This window comes from Cryptomeria japonica, chromosome 3, assembly GCF_030272615.1.
Source record: "Cryptomeria japonica chromosome 3, Sugi_1.0, whole genome shotgun sequence".
Lineage (NCBI taxonomy): Eukaryota > Viridiplantae > Streptophyta > Pinopsida > Cupressales > Cupressaceae > Cryptomeria > Cryptomeria japonica.
The window spans coordinates 86,354,540-86,372,178 of NC_081407.1; the positions used below are offsets into that span (position 1 = coordinate 86,354,540).

At 33.3% G+C, this 17,639-nt stretch overlaps 2 protein-coding genes across 2 annotated transcripts; both read right to left on the reverse strand.

The window, feature by feature from the left end:
• Window positions 1-2,176: 2,176 nt before the first annotated feature.
• LOC131071009 (probable calcium-binding protein CML44) lies at window positions 2,177-2,680 on the reverse strand. Its single transcript, XM_058006714.2, has one exon. The coding sequence runs from the start codon at window positions 2,678-2,680 to the stop codon at window positions 2,177-2,179; it is 504 nt and encodes a 167-aa protein (XP_057862697.2).
• An 8,816-nt stretch (window positions 2,681-11,496) lies between these two features.
• LOC131070983 (calmodulin-like protein 2) lies at window positions 11,497-12,257 on the reverse strand. The gene has a single exon (XM_058006691.2). It carries the CDS (start codon window positions 12,183-12,185, stop codon window positions 11,697-11,699), a length of 489 nt encoding a protein of 162 aa, XP_057862674.2. The 5' UTR covers window positions 12,186-12,257; the 3' UTR covers window positions 11,497-11,696.
• Window positions 12,258-17,639: the final 5,382 nt, after the last annotated feature.

Consider the following 17,639-nt stretch of genomic DNA (forward strand, 5'->3'; position numbering starts at 1 on the left):
GTAATAAAATAACACCTCCACAAAAACCAAAAGATGACATATTTCATACATTTACTCGTCATTTGCATGTCAAATTGTTTCAAAATTGAATTTTTGTTTAGAGACATTTTGATGTCATTATAGGGGAGAGGGACGAGTAGTTGTACGGGTCCAATAGTCATTATAGCAATTGTGCATATAATATCCAGTCTTGCCACATATTTATACTATATAATGTAAATAAATAATCCACATGTAAATAAAAAAAATTGCCAAATGTTGATCAAAATAGACCAATACTTGAACATAAGAGAACTTATAAATGTTATATAAAAAAGGCATAAATACATTAATTAACAAGTGAAATAGATCATTTTTTGTTTCAAATAAAATATCATAGCTATCCACTATAAGTGTGTCATTTATAAAATAAGATATTCACTTAAACAAGTACTGCTATCATAGTGTAAAAATATTATTCTTATGTGTACAACTATTGGGGTAGCAATGTATATGCATTGGAGTATTTCATATTAGTAATTTGTCTTATCACAAATATAAAAGGTGAACATAATAAATACCTTGTTTTTCTCCATGAAATGTGAGGGATTGTTCAAAGATTTTAAGTGTTCAACAATTGGTCCCTTTGTGTTCATATAAGTTTTATTTTATATCATAATATGTTGTTTTTGTGTTCAACTATTGGTCCTTTGGTGTTGGATATAAAAGTTAGAGATACCACACATTTATGATTACTAATAGGTATTTGGTCCACTTAAGTTTCATATAAGTTATATTTTACATAAAAATACGGTATTATATTAATTACAAATGATATTTTTTTATTCAACAACTAGGGATTTTTAGATTAAGTTTTGGTCGAATCTTTTAAAAGTCAGTTTTTTGACACTTCGCACTAGACGTGTTATTTTGACAACTTGCATGAGAGTCACGCCTTCAAACCTTAGTTGTAGATAGTTAAGTGTCCATATTACATTTCTAAAAACAAGCAGAGGTCTTACGATATTCCATGTGACGGCTACATGTTGACGAAGTTAGCCCTAACGACTACTAATCCCTCTCCCCTAAATGCCTCTAGACATAATAAAAAAATATATAAAAATAATTTAAACCTAATACAAAAATATACTCTTATCAAGATGTAATTACACCGAAGTTGTGTCATCGACATGGACTTGAAACTAATTCGGATTAGCGCGATTATATACCGTTACACTCCATGAAAATAGTATGAAGGTTAACAGATGTACATGAGTAACCTCATTCGTTGAGGCAAAAAACGACAAAACGTCCCTATCAATATCGCGAGTAAGTCCGGTCTAAGCTGACCGGATTTCCAAAATTTTTCAAAGCATGTGCCCCAACTAAGTATTGATTGATATTTGAATAACAAAATAGAGCTTATGAATCTCAGAGGCTCTATGAAAATCTCTAATGTCGATCGATGGCTCAAAAATAATTTTCTCAAAACATTGGGGTTCTGATATTTTAGGGATGCAATTCTTAGCTACTGGTTCTGATTTTTGAAATGCGTAAATTTCTATATTTACCCATTGAAAGAAAAGTTATATCTTATTTGAAGAAGGGTTCAAAACTATTTTTGTTTGTTATTTGAAGATCTAGACACCCAATTAAAAAACAACGTGCTGATTATTTCTTCAAGCTTTTATCCATAGAATTGCCTTTTTGAACATCAATAGAAAACTCATACAACCAGATCGGTTCAAAGGCGAACACCATTAGGCTTGATGGTCATCATATTCTCAAACTTTGAAAAGCCTACGAGGCCGTCCAAGTTCTCACCATATCTGCGTATCATTCTCTGGCAATCGTCCAAAATATTCACTCGCTCTATAAATCCCACGATGTCTCAAAAAATCTCTAATGCCACACGATGGCTCAAAAAAATTCTCCTCAAAACAATGGGGATCTGATCTTTTAAGGATCTAATTCTTACCTACTCTGGTTCTGAGTTTTAAAATGCATGAATTTTTTATATTTACCCATTGAAAGAAAAGTTATATCTTATATGTACAAGAGTTCAAAACTATTTTTGTTTGTTATTTGAAGATGTAGACACCCAATTAACAAACAGTGTGTCGATTGATTCTTTAAGCTTTTATCCGTAGAATTGCCCTTTTAAACATCAATAGATAACTCATACAAAAACATCAGTTCAAAGGTGAACATCATTAGGCTTGATGGTCATCATATTCTTAAACTCAGAGAAGTCTATGAGACCGTCCAAGTTCTCATCATATCTGCGTATCATTCTCTGGCAATCCTCCAAACAATTCTCTGCTCGCTCTATCAATCCCAAATTACACAGAACTTGATGAAGCTCGGAAGAAGAAATATACCCATCTTCATTCAAATCGTAAACTTTGAATGCCTCCATTAAACATAAATCCTGGCTTTCACCATTACTATCAGTACTGGTACTAGTGCTGCTCTCATGAAGAACAGATTGGTAAAGCCCAACAAATTCATCAAATGTTAAACTACCATCTTGGGTGTGAGAAACACCCATCACCAGACATTTTAATTCATCCTCTGTTAGCTGTATTCCAAGCTTGTTGAGGAAGCAACTGATTTCGTGCAGAGTGAGGGTGCCATCACCATTTTCGTCCAAGGTATCAAACAATCTGCGAATTTCATGGGGAACAGATGAAAGTGCCATGCTTTGCTATATAATTTTTATTGGTGATCTTCATGTATAGGCTACGTGGGATTCAACATATATCTATATATACAAAATTCAACATTCAATTTAAATTTACTAGTCAATGGTTATTTTAAAACTCATTTACTTCTAAATTTAGAAGTCAAATAGTCAATGATTATTTTACGACTCATTCAGTCGACAATCATTGAACATTTACCTTTTCATCTTTCCAGGTAAGTGCAAAGAATAGAAAGTCTTTTTAATCAATTGTGTGGGTAAGTGTGGAAGAAGAAATGGAGGCTTCTGGATTAAAAAGTGTGCGTACGACTCACCCCGAAAAGGCAGGAACCGTAGCATTTCCGTGGTGTTTGGGGGAATTTCGCGATGATTGTGGAAAAACAAGGAGGAGTAAAGCGGCGGCGTGACCGAGGAATATTTCTTCGTAAACAGAAAATTATTTTATTATGCGAATTAACACGTTGATCATAAAATCTTGGAAAGTGAGTCTACCTAGTGGTGGACAGGGGCGGAGTCGTCTATCCAGGCAGCAAAATGGGTCTTCGACAAGATTCTTATTTTTAATTTAATAATTAAATTAAAAATCACTATTCAACTGTATGTTGATTTTTAGTTTAATTATTAAATTCAAACAAGGATTTTGTCAAGATTCATTATTATGGATGTCTCACTATCCAACTGTATCTTTTTGTATCTTTTTTGTATGTAGTTATGGATGTCTCACATTGAATGATACACTTATATCTATAATCCATTATTATATATATTGATCTTCTTTCATATGGCTTTGATGTGTTACCATTTCCAATACATAAATGTTTATGAATGTTACATGCTTTGAGAGACATGATCATTTTTTAATTCACATTATTCCTATTTGGTTGGTCTCTAAGTGTTTGATTCTTTATGGGAGATATGTGAGACAATTCAAAAAAAAAATTATACTATAAGTAAGCCTATTGAGAATTGGTGTCTCACATTGTTAATAAATGAGTCTAATAACATTGTATGATTGGTTAAGATGGAAAGTAGATAATCCTTGTCAAAAATAGTAGTGAGCTTATTAGTACTTGCTTTAGGAAATATTATTGTAATTAAAATTACCTAGCTAGTTATTCCTATGGATACCTATTATACAAACCATGTATTAGATATTTTACCTAAAGTAAATATCATTTTTCTGTGAAGTCAACATGCAAATTATTTTATTAGAAACATCCAAAATATGATTCATTGACAATTTATTGGCTAAAGAATTTTAACTCTTATTGCAACTTTGACATTATTCAAAGCATGTAATATTTTTTTATTATTTTTGGATAAAAGACTAGTGGCCTGAAATATATATGATTATATAGATAGGAAATTTACATAAAACTATCAAGAAATTAACAGGCTTAATTGTAGAAAGAGTCTATACTATAACAAAAAGAGACAAGTGGAGATTACAAGTGGCTGTCAAATAGGTCAAAATTTTACTTTTTACAATTTTAACCTCTAATAATATACTTTTAAATGATACATCTAAATTTGTATTCATATAGTCAACCACCATAACAAACTCATCTTCTCTAATATTTGTAAAAGTAAAATGCAAAATTGAATCCAATTGCATGCATTCACTCTAGTCACATACTATTTTCCTAATTAGCCATACAACCATTATACACCAAACCTTTTTCATGTGTATAGTAAATAATAAAAAACATCAATAGAGACAATGTCTTCTTTTGTCTATTTTAAAGTATGAAAATTTGGAAAAGGAGAAACTAAAGTGACTCAAGGAAATAGTTATAGGGCTGCTTGATATGAAGGTCGAGAAGCATGAGGTGTGCAAGGCTGCACTCTGGGAAACTATGCCAAGACCAATATTTTGAGTAGTGACACTAGGTGAAAGGGGATATTGGATCTAGTACACGTAGATGTGTGTGGACCCATGTCAACGCTATCCTTGAATGGGTAAGAGTATTGTGTTACCTTCATTGATGATTTTTTTGAGGAAGACGTGGATATATTTTTTTGAAGAATAAAGATGAGGTCTTTAATAGGTTCAAAGAGTTTAAGGCTCTTTTGGAGAACCAAACAAGGTAGAAGATCCAAACACCGAGGTCGGATAATGGAGGCAAGTATACCTCAAATGCTTTCAAGGATTTCTATGCTTAGAAAGAGTTGGCGGTTCCATACAACCCTCAACAGAATGGGGTTGTTGAATAGAAAATCAAGGCTATAGTTGGAGTGGCCAAGGCCATGCTCAATGATCAAGATCTGCCTTGGTTTCTATAGGCAGAGGCTGCAATATGGTCATATACTACATAATAGGAGCCAACACAAGATGTTGGGCAAGTTGAATATAGAAGAGGCGTTCACGACGTAGAAACCGGATTTCGAGCACATTCGCATCTTTGTATGCCTTGTGTATTGTCATGATCCTGACAAGAAGTGAACTAAGTTGGAATCAACTACAGAGAAGGGTACCCTTTTTGCGTGTAGTGAGACTTCAAAGGCCTATCAGGTTTAGATTCCATCCCTCAAGAAAACAGTTTGTTCACAAAGATATGAAGTTTGCAGAAGAGAGGGCTCTTTAGAAGGTTGGCAACTTGATGAAGGTTCAAGAGGAGTAGGCACCCAAGGTGGAGGCAATACGAATTTCGCATAATTCAATCACACAAGATGGAGAGCAGAGTAAGCAGCCTGAGTAGGTTGATCAGAAGGAGGAACACACAATTCCTCATCCTGAGATTCCTATTATAGAGAAGAGGCGAAACAGTATTCTGCGTATCATCCTGATCAACTACAAGAATGCTTGTTGGGTTTTTATCTGATATAACTCTAAAAAATATGTTTTGGGTAGACGATTCGAGCTTGTTGGACATGATTAGGGCTCTGCTTGGAGAGGACGACACTGCTAATAAAAAGCAGAGGATGGATTGTCTTGCAACTGATGAATATTTTTATCAGAAGCTGGCATAGGTGGTACAAGTCAAAATTCTCAAGGCGTTCAAGATCAGGGCTGTGGGCAGGAGAAGACAAGACAAGTGGAGTAAAGGAATTGGGGAGGACACTTAAACAACAACAGCAGCAAGCAAATGTGACCCCTGTGGCTGATGACCCCTAAGAAGCCTTTTGTTATAAATAATTAGTCAGATTAACAAACTTTGCCTAAACCATGATTTTGGTGTAGAAACTTAAGATAGTGGCATAGATAGTCACTGCAACGCTGATTAGCTAGGATCTTATTAGGGAGCCCTTTAGTTTCAAAACAAAGATGTGAAATCCTGGGATTTTTTTTTAAAAAAAATGTAAAACTGTCTTTGAGTTATTTTGTAGCACATTCTTTTGTGGTTGCTATTGAACAAATGCATGGTCTAGACGGCCAGCTTTAAATCACACACACTAAGCAGCATATTAAGCCTAGAGAATGTTGGTCAACTTAACACTTTTAAGTGTAGAAGTATATCCTTAGTGTGACCACACACATTAAACAACATATTAAGCCTAGAAAATGTCAGTCAACTCTGAGTGTTTAACACTTTTAAGCCTAGAAGTGTAAGCTTAGTGTGTGTAATTTAAGCTGTTCTGACCTCGATATGGACAAGGACAAAGAGAAATGTGAGAATATTGTGCCACTAGTTGATAACACATACAAATTGAGCACGATATTTCACATTGACATAGTTGTGAACTACCTCATTGCTAGAATTAACAATTCTAAATGGTAATGTTGATACATATGCACAAAGAATTCAATGTGAAGATAAGAGACACCAAAGTATATTAAATTTTTTTGACTATGACATTTTGATTTATCCTTCATCAAATGGATTCATGACACCTTGCTTTTGATAATATGCTGATCCATCATGACATCTACAATACTTTCAAGTTGTGTGACTCTGTTATTTTCTTGAGGATCAACTATTTGGTAAGGGGTTCCCATCAAAACTTGCATGATCATGTAGTATTTTGCATTGCCTCATATTTCTATCACTTTGGCCAAGGATTTGGCTAGTGCTTTCATTGAACATTTTCATTACAATATCGAGTCAAACACTTATTAATCAACTCATGCAATGCAAATAAAAGAAACAAGAATCAATTAAGATTATATTTCTGAATTTCAAGCTCTAGCCTAATAATATGTTATGTCCATTTTGTGATGATGAATTCCAATGTCTGTTTATGGATGGCTTACTTTCAATCTTCAAAAAGAAAGTGTTTTCTTTGTCCCACTGTTCATTTTCAAACTTAGGTGCCACTATATGTAAATGTAAGTGTGCCCTATCAAAAGATCAACTTATATATTGGCACATTTCTTTTTTCACAAGTCAAACATCATTATTATAGAAGGTTTTCTTTAATATTAGCATTTTTTAGACACTTTCTTTTTTCCCAATTTAGTATATTTGAAGAACCATCAAATCATATGCCGATTCTTCAAATTTACTAAATTGAGAAAAAAAAAGTATTTAAAAAATTCTAATATGAAAGGAAATCTTCTATGATAAGTTCAACACACTATCCTATCTCCAATTAAGTCAATCGATATGCCCACACTTACACCATAGAATGCTAAGTACTTTTGTTCATATTGTATTTGCACACATGAACATTTTATGGATAGATGTACTAATTTAAAGCACAAAATTCAATACCTCATAATATAGTAGAATTGAACATTGAAAGGAGTCATGGGCCTATAATTTCATAGCTTAATGACATTAATCTTATGAAAGAAAGTAAGATACATTGAGAAAGTAGTTCCATATTAGCCCATGTTGAGGTTAAACATGACAAAAAAGACAAACAATCTACCGTGCAACCAAATTCTTATGAACTAGAGACAAACCCAAAAAAACAAACAAAGAAGAAGCAGCAACACCAAGCTGTGAAAATGTTGCGGACGGTGGTGTTTCTATCGTTGAGGTTTTGATGCCCTCTGTTGCAGATCGAGCTGCCTGTGGCTTGGGGCCTACAGCTATTCTCGTATGCAACCGCTTGGCTTTTAGGGTGTCTGTTGACATTGAAAAGGAGATCATCCACAAATCCTCTATGTTTGAGTCTCATGGAATTATTTGTAGGTTTTGGGGATTTTGGCCAAGCCTTCCTCAGCTGCACACTTGGATTTCCCAAAGCTAGGAACCGATCTTAAAGGCTATAGTAAACATTTATCCTTTAGCCAAGGGTTTTTTTATTGCTAGTTTTGAACTGGCAGAGGATAGATCAAAATTTTTATGTAATAATCCTTTCAGCTGGGAGGATAAATTTGTTTTGATGGTTAAACCCTAGTTCTCGTATTTTAACCCATCTAATTATTTATTTAATAAGATTCATATTTGGGTTAGGCTCCCTAACCTTCCCCTTCATCTATGGACAGACTCTCTGCTAGAGGAAGTCGGGGAGGCTTTAGGTGACTTCCTAATGATTGATAAGGATTCTTACTATATATATCATTCTACTTATGCTCGGATTCTAGTTGACACTGATGTTTCTAAAGGGCTCCCAGCTAAGATAAAGATTGACTCTTCTTCGGGATCTTGGGTCCAACCGCTCGACTTTGAGGGTATCCCCTTCAGATGTTGAAATTGCTTCCAGATTGGGCATGTTGCTGAATGGTGTGAGTCAGATAAAAGCAAAAAGGATCCATCTCTTGGTGGAAGGGTGCCTCTTCTGAACACTACTTTGTTCTAAAGAAAAGATTCTCCCAGGTGGTTGCTCAGGTTCCTCGGGCCAATGTGGGTGAAGGTATTGTGCCTCTGGCTGCTGCCCCTAGTTTTGGTGTTGCTTCACCTCAGGTGTGTGTGGATGCTTGTGGTGGCATCCTGACTGATTGGTTCAAGGATAAGGATGCTAGGTATTCTTCTTTGGTGGATGACCTTCTCGCTTCCCAGATTGTTGTTGGATCTTTGTCTAATCCTTCTGATTCTCATATTTTTGTTGTCCCTGCCTCTCCTGATGTTGTCTCTATTCCTCCTAGTGGAGGGAGGTCCTCTATTCTGGATCCGTCTTCTTGGCAAAGGACTACTGCTAGAGTTGAAGAGGGATGGATTATCGTTTAAAGTAAGAAATCTAAATTGTCCCAGTCCTCTTTTGATATGACCCTTTGATCCCACAAGTGTAGATAAAATTATTGATCCGTCCTGGTTGGGTTGGGTCTGCTCATTGGTCTTTGGTTTTTGCAACCCGTTGGTTCTTGTTGGGGGTCCTTCTTGTGTTGTCCCCCATCTTTATTTTGGTTTTCCTGTGTCCCTCTTATGTTTTGTTTCATTGGGTGGACTTTCAGGCTTATCTTAAGGTTCAGGTTTCAAGTCCTTCCAAAACCTGTTTTGTATAGGGTGTCAGGTCCCATCAAAACTTGTTTTCCCTTAATAAAAAACACAAAGCTGTGAAAATAAATTTGATTTCTTTTGGATGATTGATAGATTGGATGAAGGCAGTCCATTATATTTGATACATGATAAATGAGCATCATTATAGTGTACATACATAAATGTGTGTAGCTTACATTTACCTTTGTCTTATATCTTTTGCATTTACTTTTGGTCTTTCATTTAAGGTTTGTTTTGTTTAACTTCTTTATATTTTGTTTCTACATTACTGTTTTTATATTTTTTTTCCATACTAGAGGGATATCTTGGTTTTGACCTCTCTTTTTTTCACATGATCATTGACATCCTTTTTTATGTCTATGCTTCATCTACATTTGCCTATTTCGTTCTTTCTCACTTAGGTTGCTCACTTGCCTTTTCTTCACATGATTGTTGACATCCTTTTTGTAAGTCTATGCTTTGTCTATATTTGCCTACTTCATTATTTTTTGACTTAGTTGAAGATGGAAGATTACCATCATTAATAATCCCATGTGAAGATTTCAAGTAGTGATAGGAGCTACAAGAACATCATTGTGACTAGACAAAATATTTTCACATGACATGCCTTGTGTTGCACACATATTCAACTAAACACACTTATCATCTTTTGAATGGGTAGAATTTCTTAAATTTACCCATTTGTTCTTGTTTTTGTTTCATAGGTAATTGGCATGCTCTTATTTTGTACTTTGTTTTCACGTGTGGAACAAAGGCTACTCAATGCATATGTTTTCTTTGTTTTGTAGGGACTTATGGAAGGTGCACATTAATTGATACACTTACATGATGCCACTTTACAGAATACATTATATTATATCATATGGATCTCCTCTCATATCTTTTGATACCTTAATATTTACTTTACATACATGTTTGCGAGTCTTACATGTTTGAGAGACATGATCATTTTTAAATTCATATTGTTTCTTTATGGCTGGTTTCCAAGTGGTCAATTCTTCATTGAAGCTATGCGAAACAATTAAAAAAATATATTTGTACTATACATAAGCCTATTAAGACTAATAACCTTGTATGATTAGTTAAGGTGAGAAGTACATAATCCTTGCCTAAAATAGTAGTGAGTTTATTAGTACTTGTTCTCTTGGCAATATTATTGGAAACAAAATTAAACTTAACTAGTTATTCTTATGCGTACCTATTATACAATCATATATTAGAAATTTTCTACCTAAAATAAATATCAATTTTTGTGAAGTCAACATGCAAACTTTTTAATTAGAAATATCCAAAAAATGATTTAATGACAATCTTATTGGCTAAAGAATTCCAACTCTTTATTGCAATTACACATTATTCAAGGCATGTAATGATTACTTTGTACAATTTTAACTTCTTAACGTGTATTTTTAAATGACACATATTTGGCTTGCAAATTTGTATTCATATAGTCAAACACCATAACAAACCCATCTTCCCCAATATTTGTAAAAATAAAATACAAAATTGAACACAACTTCATGCACGCACTCTAGCCACCTACCTTTCTCTTCAATCTAGCCAATATCCATGTACAATGAGGCCACTGAATCCATTTTCCCTTCAAAACCTTTACAAAAAATTCTCTTTCATTAATGCTTTGATGGATGCTCATGTCTTTCGTAAGAATTTCTAAGTTATTTTTAGAAAACTAATACTGATATTCTACAGTCAACATATTATATATTCATATATCTTTGAATTTTTTTTCAAAATGTTTACATCAACGACTACCAAATTCATTTGAAAATATAATATTAGAAAGCAAAACTTCTATCGGTATAATGTTTCAATGATACTTTGTTGAACCCAAAACATTGTGTGGACATGTTATAGGAAGTCCAAGTCATATTTTTATTAGAAAACAAAATGCAACAATTTATTACAAACTACTGTTTTAAATATGGTACACAAGTCCAATCCAACTTAATGTGAAATTTTCTACCTTCTTTCCAAATAGATGCTAGAAATGGAAATGGAAATTGGAGATGGATCTTTTTATAATTCTTGATATTAGGTGATCTATTTTTGGGTCTACATATGACTTACAATGACTTACAATGTAGAGGCACCTAACTATGTCACAAATGAAGTGTACATAGCTTACCCCTTACAAGATTTGAACTTGTGACCTCTCTTTTAAGAACACAACACAAATTTTCCATCGAGATGAAAACAGAAATCCAATTACCTTACAATTTCAACACAATATATTGTTTTGCCTATTTGACACAATATATTGTTTGCCTATTTGAGTACCCCACAAAAAGCTAGCTGCTCATAAATTTCAGGGCCTCTATGAAATCCCTCACGCCAATTAGTGGCTGATAAATTCTCCTCAAAACAAGCGGCTCTGTTATTTTAGAAAAGTATTCTCAATTCTTGGATGAAATTCTTAGCCACTCTGGTTCTGAATTTTAATGTACGAATTTATTTTTTAACTTCTATTTTATCAGAATTCAACTTTGAACTGTGATGTTTTACAGAGTCAATTATGATGTTTTTGTAAGGATTTATAAATCTGTTTAGAAACCAAAGCTGCAAATATGATAACAAATAATGTACTGGCTGTTTAAAGCTCAAAATCTCAAAATCTGAAAAACCCTGAATAACCCCGAACTGCCAAACGAGGTCAAAAGTGAACACCTTCAGGTTTTGGTGGTCATCATGTTCTTAAACTCAGAGAAATCCATGAGGCCGTCGAAGTTATCATCAAATCTACATATCATTCTCTGACAATCCTCCAAATAATGCCTACCCTGCTCTATCAATCCCAAATTACTCAGCACTCGTTGAAGCTCGGAAGAAGAAATATACCCATCTTCATCCAAATCGTAAACTTTGAATGCCTCCATTAAACATAAATCCTGGCTTTCTTCATTACCACTGGTACTGGTACTAGAACTGCTCTTATCCAGAACAGATTGGTAAAGCTCAACAAATTCATCAAATGTTAAACTACTATCTTCGCTATGAGAAACAGCCATCACCATACACTTTAACTCTTCCTCAGTCAGATGTATTCCAAGCTTATTGAGGAAGCAATTGATTTCACGCAGACTGAGCCTCCCATCGCCATTTTCGTCCAAGGTATCAAACATTCTACGAGTTTCATTGTGAACAGATGAAAGTGCCATACGTACTTTGCTTTTGTATATAAACTTAGTTCAATAACGGGTGATTTTGTATTGTCTGGGGATGCTTTTGTATATGAACTTAATCCAATAACAGGTGATGTTGTATTGTGTGGGGGATTCAACATATATACACACGCAAAATATAGAACGGCTACATGATTTTCAAGTGCGTGCAAGGAGAAAACTCCAAGTCAAATCTATGTGGTTTAATCTAGAAGAACTAGAAGCTTCTGGATTTCAGAATATCTGAACGATTCCCGATATAGGACTATTCGTACCATTTTCGTGGTAGAGCGGGGCAGGGGCAATCTTGCGGTAGTTGCACCTAAAACAGTTGACAAGTCATTAAAGTAAAGCTGCGGCGTGACTCGGGGTCGCGTGACTCTTTATATATATATATATATAATAAGTTATATTTTTATTATATCTTTTTTAATATAAAATATGTTGAGAGATATTTTTCTGATGTCTATTAATTTTATTGAATTTTGACTGTAACTCAATTTTAACATTAATGATAAACTAATTTTAATCTTAACCTTAATATAAAGTCAACCTTAACTTAACTAGTAACCCTAATTTAATATTACATCTAATTCTAATTAAACACTAAACTTAACTTTATTTAGCCCCTTAACGTATTTGAAGCCTAACTCTAGCCCTCACAACAACCTAATTGAACCCTAATCCTAACATTAATTAAATCCTTACCCTTACTCAACCCTACATTTAATTGTTAAAATTGATTTATCTAATATTAGGGTAAGGACTTATTCTATATGACTTTAGAGCTATTTAGTTTAATGATGGATAATTATTAAATTATAAAATTAAATTATATAATTTTAAGGTTAAGAGATATTTTATATTACTTTAGAACTATTTAGTTTAATCAATGGTAAGCCTAATCCTAACACTTATTGAACATTAACCTAATGATAACCCTAACCCTAATAGGAAATTTCTTGAAACATCAATTACAAGTTTTGAGATGCTTGCAATCCAAATATTATAAAAATAGATACTGTAAAAGCCCTTTCATGGAATGCGCTTATACTCTACATAATAGATATTGTCAAAGATTGTATCTAATCTAAAAGATCCCTTAGAACTTAAAATAAGAAGTGTAGTTGTAGAACATGTTTTTGCCAAAAATCTAACCATTTATTTCTCTATATCATTAATAACATGCAAATTTTGTTGTTGTTAGTTCCCCAAGATAGCAATAGGTTCGTATAATTAATCTCGACTACTCAAATTGATTAGACACCCTAATTTTGTTGAAGCAACACCAATATTAGTAGTAGCATCTACATTTGAATTAGGTATTAGAAATATGTAATCCTCTACAATAAGTGTGATATTGACATTTTCTTTGAAGTGAATCTTGAAGCTTGGAAACATACTTGAGGCTCCTTTGCAACGGGAAACTTATAGCATAGATCAAGTCTAGAAGCCTCTTGAAGCTCCAAAGACTTGGTGTACTAAATTGCAAACATGACCCTATTCAATATTTTCCTATGTATCGAAGCATCATGCTTTCATTGCTATATTGTTATATTTAGAGGAACCCCGCTTGCATATTAAGGTAGTTGCTATATTTTTAGTGCATCATATGCTATCATTGTTATGTGTTTACATCAAGATTGCATGTTTTTCTTGCATTTTTTTTTTTCTCATCTTGCCATATTTTTATCCTTTATACCTACATCAATATATCATGACTTTCATGCCTTCTCTCTTAGATGTCATTACTATATAAAACTTTATTTAGGGACATCATGTCTTCTCCTCCTTGACATTATGTACCAACATCACCTTACCATCTTTGGACACTAGGGCATCATGTCCTACTTCACATAATATATTTCCCACCTACATCCACCAGGGGCTTAATTGGCAATCGCACCTTGGCGTGTAATGGGTACACCAAAAAGGTATGGAAGTTAAATTATGGAATATTTTGGTCTATTTTTTGCATACATTTATGTAGTGCATGATGTCAATTGCCAAAACATTTAGAAAATAACTTTTTTTTGTGCAACAAAGGTCTGAATAGAGAAGGGATAGCTTCAAATCACCTGTCTCTAATTATAGGGATCCAACACAATTGAAAAAATATATATAAATTAGAAAGATAATAAGTTTCCATTACCAATAGGTTCATGTTATGTTTATAGTGGGGAGAGAGGGAGAGAGAGGGGGAGATATTGGGATTGAAAAAGGGAGAAATATAGGGTAGAAGAGAGAGAGGTAAGGAGATAGAGATAAAGAGGAAGATAGAGATAGAGATGAAGATGAAGATGGATAAAGCGAAGGATATGGAAAGAAGAAGAGGAAGTGTTAAAGAGAGAGTAGATATATATATATATATATATATATATATATATAGAGAGAGAGAGAGAGAGAGAGAGAGAGAGAGAGAGAGAGAGAGAGAGAGAGAGAGAGAGAGAGAGAGAGAGAGAGAGAGAGAGAGAGAGAGAGAGAGAGAGAGAGGTGTGGAAAGATAAGGATAGAGATAGGGAGACATATGGGGGTAGAGAGAGTAATAATGAAATTAAAATAAATTGAGAGATGGAAGAAGAAATAAGAGAGATAGAGATAGTGAGGAAAGGAGAGATATAGAGGTCTAGGAAGAGGGAGATGGAGAGAAATTGATGGATAGTGAGATGGAGACATGTCTAGAGATAGAGGGGGAGAGGAAGACAGATGTAGAGATGATAAAGAGATGAAGAAGTAGAGAAAGAGAGGAAGACGAGGATAGAGAAGGAGGGATATAGAGGAAGAAGGATAGGGAGAGATAGAAAAAGAGGTATAGATGTTGAGATAGTGTGATATGAGAGATTGAGATATAATGTGATATAGGAGGAGAGGAGAAGATAGATAGAGAGACAAAAAACAAACAAAAGTAGAGATAGACCAATAGAGAAGGAGATGGAAGGGTAGATGGGAGGAGTGGTTCATGCTATTAGAGCTTAAAAAACACTTTCATATTAGAAAGGAAAAAGTTGATCAAAAGGACCATGGTATTTATTATTCAGATCGATTATCATTAAAGTTATTCTTATCTCATCCCATGATTTCCTCACATTAATGATGTTAATGAACAAATGTAGATGAAGCATTAAGAAATGTTCTCTTGTGTCAATATCATATACATACATAAAGATTAGATACATAAATTGTACATGACATGGAAAATATTTTTATTTTTCATTTCATTTATCTCATGTCAAAATAATTTTTAAAAGTAATAATTTCCAAAAGCTCCACTTTCAAGATTTTTAAGTTTTAAACACTTCCATTCGTACATTATTATTAGTCCTTCGTATAGGACAGGAGACTAATGCTCTTACTCTAGTATTTGTATTGATTTTGCCTAGAAAATGGTGTGGCCAAAAAAATTCTCCATGTTATTGAATGTGCCAATTCAGAAAATTTTAAAACATTTCCCAATGTTTGGATTTAAACATTTATTTTTCTTTAAGTCTATTGGCCCATGCTTTTGGATTGGATGTTATGAATTTTGCAATAGTTTTCATGAGTTTATCTTTATTTCCAAGTGGCATTGGTAAAATAGTTCACGTACCTTGTCTATGCTTCCACATTTTGCATACATGTAGGGACAAATGGATTTAGGCCTCCTCTTAAACATGGCTTTCTATCTGCCACGCTTTCTTCAGTTGCTAAGGATTGGAACATGCAATATAAGAGAGAATGGGCAATGGATCATTCCTATAGGTTTCCATGTATTGATTAAAAGGCACATAAATTGTTGGAAGTGACCACTACTTGAAATTTATTGTTTGTTGGTCCCTTGTGCAACTTCCAATTCGTTTTGGTTCAATATTTTTGCAAAGAAACATTTTTGGTTTGTTGGTTTCTTCTGAGCAGGGCAGACTTTGCACAGGGGGTTTTAATAGTCCATATTTTATTTTGTGTAAATTGTTCTCTTCTTGTCTTGTTTAGATACCAAGTCATTTATTGTAGTTTTTGTTCTTGGTTAAATTTATGTTTTTCCCAAATAGATTGTGTTTTGGATGTAAGGTGTGTCACCTATGTGTTTAGAAAGGGTTTGTTAAAAATGAGCTTAAAAATGTTTTAGGAAAGGCAATTACCAACTATCAACTGCCAAACTACAGAAGTAGAGACAAATAATTAGAGATCCTAATAAACAAAGAGTAGACAAAGCTATATAGAGGGAGAGAAAGGGAGAGAGAAAAGGGCATAGATAGAGCAACATTCAATGAGATAGAGAGGGATAGAGAAAGAGATTGGGAGATAGAATTATTTGGCTATTAGAGAGATCAAATAAAGTCGTAGCTAATATCTATGAATATTAAATATGATCTATTTATTATAATTGATCTATGAACTTTATTATTTGGGTGTTACATATTATTAGAGAGAGAAAGATTAAATAATATTAAAATTATGTATTCCTATCTAGATAAATGAGGAGCCCTCTCTGTATATATGTTTATATGTATACTCTATATAAAGCCCACTAAAAAGAAAGAAAGAAGGTAAAATTAAGAAGTCTCCATTTTTGATGTTGTAATAGTTTGTGATAAGCAATTTTTAATCACCATTTTTCATTTTATTTATTCATGGCCACTTAGCAAGAAAAATGTCGTTTTCATACATCTAGCAATAAAAAAGTTTAATAATAATAAATGGTTGCAATTTTAATTATGTTTGAGATTTAATGAGATGACTTTGTCTACTTTGCCTATGATCAAATCTCAATGCTTTGCACAGATGCATAACTGATAATGCCTTACCATCTCAAACAAGGAAAAAAACGTAGGCAGAACAAACGAAGACAATTACTTCTAGTGTCTTGCAACGGGCTAATATAAATTTGAACGTTGATATGAAATAAGTTGATTATTTATATATATAAATAAATACAAATAGTTTACATTAATTTTAAAATATATATATTTTTTATTTATATATTATTTAATTGTTTATGTATAAATTTTTAAAAAATAAAAATTTCTTATTTAAGATTATTTTTTATTCTATAACTACAAATTATTATATTAATAAAGGAAAAAATCAAAATAATGTCTAAGTTTCTAATGTAAAAGATATAATTAATAAAGTTAACTTCTCTATACTTTCATCGTCTTCGATTTCTTCTCACAAATTATTGTTAGAAGATAATAAAAAGAAAAGAAATCTTTAATTTCTCATTGCCCTTTTAGTCCATATCAGGTAACACCAACAAATATTTGGCTTTAAATGGCAACTACTCTACTTGGAAATGGCGGGCTCAAAGCTGCGAATTGAGGGAAGATTTTCTGGCACAGATTTTTAGAAATTAATTGTGTCATGATTGCTGTCAAATATTTCAAAAATCGCCTCTGTGACTATGGCATGGTGATAGTTATTGCTCCAGACTCCAAATCTGCCGTTTGATATGCTGATTCTCTGCATCTCCATTCT

Bases quoted from the DNA above. Each gene is read 5' to 3' on its own strand.
- LOC131071009 (XM_058006714.2), bottom strand. From the start codon at position 2,680: ATGGCACTTTCATCTGTTCCCCATGAAATTCGCAGATTGTTTGATACC.
- LOC131070983 (XM_058006691.2), bottom strand. From the start codon at position 12,185: ATGGCACTTTCATCTGTTCACAATGAAACTCGTAGAATGTTTGATACC.